Source organism: Glandiceps talaboti, chromosome 17 (assembly GCF_964340395.1).
Source record: "Glandiceps talaboti chromosome 17, keGlaTala1.1, whole genome shotgun sequence".
Classification (NCBI taxonomy): Eukaryota; Metazoa; Hemichordata; class Enteropneusta; family Spengelidae; genus Glandiceps; species Glandiceps talaboti.
In genome coordinates, this window is record NC_135565.1 from 23,043,667 (window position 1) to 23,051,928 (window position 8,262).

At 32.3% G+C, this 8,262-nt stretch overlaps 1 protein-coding gene across 1 annotated transcript in view; it reads left to right on the forward strand.

Moving 5' to 3' along the window:
- The window catches only part of LOC144447941 (serine/threonine-protein kinase BRSK2-like), a 69,449-nt gene extending 68,560 nt beyond the window's left edge, over positions 1 to 889 (forward strand). Inside the window, exon 16 of the mRNA XM_078138053.1 lies at positions 569 to 889. Within this exon, the coding sequence (XP_077994179.1) occupies positions 569 to 846 (278 nt within the window). The 3' untranslated portion in view covers positions 847 to 889. The remainder of the gene's footprint in view (positions 1 to 568) is intronic.
- Positions 890 to 8,262: the final 7,373 nt, after the last annotated feature.

The window sequence follows — 8,262 nt, forward strand, 5'->3', positions numbered from 1 at the left end:
TGTGTATGATACGCACAGTCATTCGGGGATCCCTCACTATTTTACCTGTATGTACTAGATTACAGACTAGACTACTGAATCTAGTAAATAGATTATCCAGTCAGCTGCTGTCATTACTGTACATGTTAGTAGTGTCTACTTTTTGCTAGCACTGTCCACCAAATTAAAATGTGTCTGACCTACATGTATCCTAAGTTGCCATTCCATTCCATTTTTCATTTACTAAAATAAAACATCTACAATTATTACTAAGACATAGGTTTTGTTTAAAGATACAAGATTTAATACAGTAATGATAGATGGTGACAAGTCATTAGTGAAATTTTTTAATTCACTTCGAGAATTAACTATGAATATACGTACACCTCATTATCAATTCATTTTTGCAATTATGCTAATCCTTTATCCATTTTGTAAAATTTCTCCAATGCCAGGATTCTGATTTGCATAATATATGCCACTCTTTATGATTGACAGGTCAGGGGTGGAGATTCAAACATATTATAGAATTGGTCAAATCACAGGACTCTGATTTACATAATATATGCCATTGTTTGTGATTTGACAGGTCAGGGGCGGAGATTCAAACGCATTGTAGAATTGCTGCAATCACAGATGAGTACAGCTAGGGGTGCAGAAATCTCACCACAGATAGCAGACGCTTTTAGTGACAGTACTATATCAGGAAACTCAGAACGAGGTGCATCACCATCACCACCTCCATTACCATCAACCAGTAGTGATGGAGACGATGTATTCACTGACAGTAAGGGAAGTCCTAAACAATATCTACTAGAAAATGAAGCTAGGTACACCAATGATGCTAGTTCTAGTACGGATCTATGATGATTAATTGATTAGATAATTAGCATACAGGAAGCATTACAGATTTAGAATTGGATGGTACCAAGATGACATTTCAAGGTCAAAGGTCACATCAAGGTCAATTTGTCCAGCTGGTGAAGATACACGTTTTATTGAACTTGGCTTTGATGAGAGTTCAAGATAAAGGAAGATCACAGCACAACATTTATTACGTTCTTTAAATGTTGCCAAGTGGGAAACACTTTTTAGTTTGTTCACAACCATTGGTTTAAATTTGACATTTGCATTTCCTACATTATGTATTCATACTATGGAATACTTGGTATCCATGGTATCCATGGCAACACTTCCAAGTTTGTGTTGGAAATATTGTGTGCAAACATTGATAAAACTCTAAATGATTGGTGTCAATTTCAATCTGTCTAAATTAAATGTAATGATGTAATGAAGGCTTTGACCAATCTGCTTGCACAAAGTACTTCCATATGAATTCATTATGAAGGCTTTGACCAATCAGCTTGCACAAAGTACTTCCATATGAATACATTATGAAGGCTTTGACCAATCAGCTTGCACAAAGTACTTCCATATGAATACATTATGAAGGCTTTGACCAATCAGCTTGCACATAGTATTTCCATATAAATACATTACCAAATTGCAATGTATAATGAGTTTCAAGGCTTTGTGTAGGTGGGTTAATACCAAATCTCAATCAATGTGTGTAGATTGGTGACATCATTTTGGGCTGATCGGTAGCTGAGAATACATTGACCTTGTCACTAATACTGGGTCAAATTACATTGACCTTGGCACTAATACTGGGTCAAATGTATGATGAATACTTACCTGATAATTGGGGCTTTGTTTTGAACAAGTTTTGCTCTGACCTGGAAGCAAGAAAAGTTTAAATCTTAACAAATATGTGGCACAAGGAATGTAGATAATGTATGAAGCTCATTGTTAGAGTGAAAATGATATTATGTTTCATATATTTTGGTAAACTCTTTTCATACATGTATATTTATTATCTTATTTATTGGTAGCACAGTTGTTTGAAAGAGCTCATTGACTGTCCCCTAAACTGTAGACACTTTTCAGAAAATTGACGATGAAATGTAAACTATAGAAAACTTTGTAACATTACAGAGCATTGATGAGATGTCTTGATAAATATTTGTGTACTCTCAGTGCAGTATAAATTAGAAGGTATCAAATTTAGTATATATAATGAACACATGTATTGTATCAAATACCTCTTCTGATGTTCATGCTTTCCTAAATACCTGATAAACTGCCTGCTAACTGATTGACAGATCAACCAAACAACATACCAACCCTCCTACCTACCAACCTACCTGTCTATCAACTGACCAATCACATGACCTAAATACTGACTGACTGACCAACCAACCTGCCTGCCTACCTACCAACCAACTGCAAGACTGACCAATCGCCAACCAACCCACATATCTACATCTACCTCCCTACCAAATTATCAACCAGTAAACCTACCGACAACTATATCAACCTACCAAATTATCAACCAGTAAACCTACCGACAACTATATCAACCTACCAATCAGTTTAATAACTAACCTATCTACCAACCTAAAACTCCATTTTTGTGAAATTAATACATGACTGTATATGTTAAGATTTATTATAACAAAACAAAATGTATGAAAAATGATATCATTTTCACAAATATTAATAATAGATTACAGAGTTTTTATAGTTTTTTTTGACACGATGTTGCTATTGTGTTACGGACTGTTTCTGTATATGTTGGATTGATATATTTACAATGTACTGTAATGAAACTAACAGTACTTAACTTTGTCACGTTTTATTTAGTCTAGTTCTAGAATCAAAGTGTATTTTTTCAAATTGTCTGTTATCTTGTCTAGTTTTAAGAATAATTTTTAAATTTTATTGACAAATCATTTTATGTTTGAACAATCAAGCATTACAATTAAGACAAATCAGCAAAAATGAACATGCAGGTGGCAGCATCATAGTAAAATGTTATTTAGTTCAATCCAGTTTGAACTGGTTCAGGCCACATATATCCAGAATTTGGAAAAAGTGGTTAATCACAAGTTATTGGTGCAGTGATACAAGTACTGGTTTGAACCAGTTTTGGCCATTTTGAATTAGAATTGAGAATAACTGGACAATCACAAGTTACTGGTATAGTTGTTTGAACCATTTTACACTGGTTTTACATCATTTTGACCATGTCTTTGTGATGACTTGACAAGTACAGGAAGTGATGATTGACGAAGTTTGATCTAGTTCAAACTACATGTACCTGAAATCACTGGACAACTTACTGATAAACAATGTAGTGAAAGTAATGACAGTCACCATGGTTACAAACCACAACTTCACAATTTGCTGATGAAATTAAGGGATCATGATAGAGTTTAAGACGAGTCTAGGTTTTTTGCCAGTGAACCAGAATCAAGTGTAGACTTGACAATCTTTGCTACTATTTCAATGAAATGTACTCTTTTTTTCTTTTTCTTTTTTATCTCAGCCGGGTTTACTTCTATCAAAGTTATATACTGATGGCAGCTTTATGATAGATACAGTTTCAACAGCTCAGACAATGAATAATGTACTAGTTTCTATTCAGTGAATTTTGATTTGGTCCACACTAGTTTAAAGTGGTTAAAACTGGTTTATGTTGTTTTGACTGGTTCAAACCAGTTAAATCTGGTTTATGTTGTTTTGACCAGTTCAAACCAGTTAAAACTGGTCAAAGTTAACATTTGTGGACAAAGGGATATATGATTAACAGTACATAAGAAATATTATGTATAAACCATACTAAGTATTTATTGTTAAAAAACAAAGTAACCCAGTATGCAAGATTCATTGCTCACAGTTAGAATTACTGTCTAGAATTGATGACAATTGAAATTATGGGACTAATCATGTAAATATATGAACAAAACTATTGTTTTAATCAATTTGAAATTTTGTACAAGATGAAATCTGCACACACAATTTAGAAAGAGGAAATACTTGCGTAGGCAGCAGGGAGTGAAAAAAATGGTTAAAACAATGTGTAAACATGTAGAATGCATGCAGAATTATTTAATATAAAGATATGCAAGAATGTGATTGTCTAGATGTGTTAGTAGCTGTACTGTGTAGAATGATTTCTAGATATAGTTGCTAGGAATGAAATAATTGTTGTATAGTTGTAGAAATGCCATCAAAACAGATACAAAACACAAATCACTAAGGATGTCTTACCAAAAGTTATTGTATATAATTTTGCAGAGAGAATTATTACTAGAAATTGAACATTCTCTGAATTAGGTGACTGTTTGTGTGTTTTAAGGTGAATTGCAACAATGTATCAGATGTAATGTTACATTGTATATTTACTACCAAGTGTTCAACAGTTCAGACACTTTCATGGTTCTGCTGTAGACTTTCTGTGACTGGATTATCAAATTATAAGTCACCATTTTTTACTGGTCCAGACTCATAGACTGTAAGTGACAATTGTGGGTAGTGCTGCAATAGTGCTGCAATAGTGCTGCAATAGTCTACGCAATGCAGACCACATATATGCAGGATTAATTATATTGGCACCATCAACAGTGTTATTTTATAATCTTAACAGATCAAATATGACTTGTAATATACCTTACACAAGCCAAGTTATTGTCTTTGAACAGAAAGTATGGATTACATACCCTAGTTGTTCTATGTCATGACAACATATGTCTCTACATCTCTGGTTCTGCAGTGTGCAAAATATGAGTCAAAATGTACAAAATCGCTGTTATTTTTCACCAACTTTTCAAAAATTATGCGTGAGGAGGTATATTCACCAAATTGAATATGTAACACAAGAAATCAAGTAATTGATAAAAATTTCAATGAAAACATAAAAAGGATAAAAGTACATCAAATGAGTATCTATAAATGTATTCCGTAAATTTGATCATTTGTTTTTCTCTTCAGTAAGTTTGCATCAGTTCCAATTAAGTGTCCTAGCTGTTGTTAGTTATGTGTTATTTTTATCAATTTATGTACATATATTGTATGGTGCAACATTTTGTTTGTTTGTTTGTTTGTTTGTTTGTTTGTTTGTTTTATGTGTTTAGTACATAGACAACTTTTAAAGTGATGTCAGTGTTCTGTTCAATTCCTCGTCTCACCGTCCAAATGACATAATTTATGTAAATTTGTTGTTGATTCTCATCTAAATCCTGACATTTATCTTTTCATCATGGTTTCAGACAATTGTATTCTGTTGTGTATGAAGCTTTGATCATGTAATAAACCCCCACCCACACCCCTCCTTTTAATTCACAAGTAATTTTTAAAAAATGGAAGCCCCTCTCTACATACTTTTCTACTGACTTTGCACAAGACTAGAAAATAACTTAAGTTTAAATCACAAACATGCTAACTATAGAATCACTTACACAACAGTGAATTGTGGGTAATAATACAAATTGAATATATACTGAAAGAAATTTTAATTTAGGCAGCACACAGTGTTGAATTGATTGATAGTCAGTTGTTTCTTTCCTCCCATTCATATCATCTGAGTAATTTATTCATGAAAAATATCACTGGAAGTGTTGTGCCCTGTTTTGTAAAATGAATTCTTAGACTTGTATATTGTAGAATTTGTACAAGCATCATGAAAGAGATACTACTTTGCTATTGTAAACAAAAATCACCATCATGTACTTTGGTTTGAATGCAATTTGAAATAGCTACAGAATGGGTTACTTCCACTAAAAATCCAGTGTCAAAGTCCAACTCTTGCCCAGTAAAACAGGTAAAATATTATCACATTGGACACAGAGGGCGCACTATCATTTATCATGATCACTTTAATACAAAATATTACTTATGAAAGAATTGTTTAATCATACAAAAACTTTTGATTATTTTTTCTTCTGCTATGTCAACATTGGAAACTTGTAGAAATTTGTATTCTGGTCACCTTTTAACCTTCAAATGAATTTAGTGTGTTTATCCAGATTGTCATACATTTGTAACTTTCCAGTGAATTTTACCCATAATTTTGAGTATTATCAGAGAAATGAACAGAAACTGTTTATCTTCATTAAAATTTTGTTGAAATTTAGCCAGGAAACATCGAAATATTGTTTTTAATTTTAAAGAATTCTTTTTAGCCAACATTAAAGGCTTGTATGCAAATGTAGATGATGGAGTTGCGTGTAGTTAGAATATGTCAGAGAAAATCTCTATTCTATCAAAGAATTCAGTACTAAAAGTGCTAAAAATGTGACACCAAAGTAATAGCGCCCTCTATGGTACCATTGCACATTGAACAATAGTGTATTCAAAGACATTGGAAATATAGGAAGTGTTTGTAAAACAAATTGTTTCACTGACAAAGTTTATGACAAAGTCTGTAAGTAGCACTAGTACTTGTACAGCTACACAGTTCCTTTGTATCACTCAGTGATAATGTTTTCATATTTTAAAGACCAAAAAGAAACTTTTAAGAAGCATACCTGAAGGACACTTGGCCCAACTTTATATGTGAGAATAATTTAGTATTATGTTATAACGATATGTTTTACTATGTAACTCTTATGTTACTTGTCTCCTGCATATTGTTTAGCCTAATGTCTTGGTCCTAGTGGGTTTTTTTGTCTTGCCAATGTGGCATCTCACTTATATCCCTAATGCTTCTATCATAGCGCCCTCTACGGCAATGTCACTTCTCATTCATATTACCCATAATATCATCAGCATTACACTTGAACATCTATGATTTCAGGTAGATATTAAAATTACTAAAACCAAGGTATATGATTACCAGGTCATTTCTACACCATGTATGTGCTTTTCAACTGTAACCTATATAATTGTATTTGTCAAACTGTAACATTCAGTCTGATGTAGGTATTTACATATTCAAAATAATGTCAACAACAATAGACAACTCTAAAGCACGCCTCCAATTTTTATATGATAGCGCCCTCTACGGCATGTTCAGCAGTGAACGCCCTTTGTCTTAGTAGTTAAGATTGGCATACATATAAACTTGGTGAATACTTTATCAAGGGTTGGTACTATGGACTGGGTTTACTCCCATTAAGATGGATTACTATCACAAAACTTCAATGGAAAATAATCAATGCAATGTGGATTTTACATCTTATATGTTTCATCCTTTATGTGAGGGAAACTACACATTAAGTATTAAACCTCACCAATCTAAGTTCAGATCATTTTATTATATGCTAAATGAATATTTATTGTCCGTGTAAAACACCCAGACAAGTACTCCAGTATTATAAGTTTTTAGTAATCAGCTCTTTGAATGGAATATTCAGCTTTTACATGTTCACATTTTTGTTACAGTGGATAAAAAACTATGAAAGTACTGTACTTCATAATTACACCATATCACAACAACTTTATGTGCTCAGGTGGTATTTTTGTTATCTGTATTTGATCAGAGAGCTGTTGACATGTCAGTTATTATTCACCATGTGGTTGAAGATTTTTTAAATCTAACACTATGATTAGGCAAAAAGAAAAATTATTTCCGATAACATGGCCTCAGAAAACGGGGTAGGTAGATCTGGACTTTATTTGATTTTATTTTATCTTTTTAATTTATTTTTGAAAATTATTGCTTGGCCTCAAAGTCAAATGAAATGTCAGCCAGAATACCCCATTCTGTGATAGTTTGATGAAATATGTTGGTCAGAATACCCCATTCTGTGATAGTTGGGATGAAATATGTACAGACATTATTGGAGGAAAGAAAACATGTGCTTGAAGGTCAAGAAGACAAAAAAAATCTTATCTTTTTGTTTTAAATGTTTTAACAAAGTTTATGGTTGGTTGGGTTTTTGGAAGCACACCTTTTTTTTTATTTTGCCTCATGACAAATGTAATCTCTTTTCTCTAACATTTTGACTATTTTAAGTATTGTAATCTAAGTTATGATTTATTTATGTAAGATATCACTTATCACAAATAGTCATGAATATTCAGTGTTCATCTAATACATATTTACGTCAGCTAAGACCCACAATGCAACAGTGTACCACTGCTAGAACATTAGAGGTGATTAATATCAGTTTAGTATTTCTTGGCTGTGAGTGCAATTTATGTGATGATATATCAAGAACTGAAATATGTTTATTTCCTGGAATGTAATTCCTTTTTAGTTACATTAACGCACCATTCTAATGCAGTAAAGAGATTTTTTTCAGAATTGAAAACACAGATTGCAAACAAATCCAATTGACTTATCTGATGGTTTACCCAATTATCTTGTAATTTTAAATATATAGATGTATTTATTTTTAATTGTTTCATTGTTTATCCACACAAATGTTTTTAGTACTGACAAATGCTATTATATTTTTTTAGAGGCCAAATATTAGTTTTTAACAAAATATATATGCT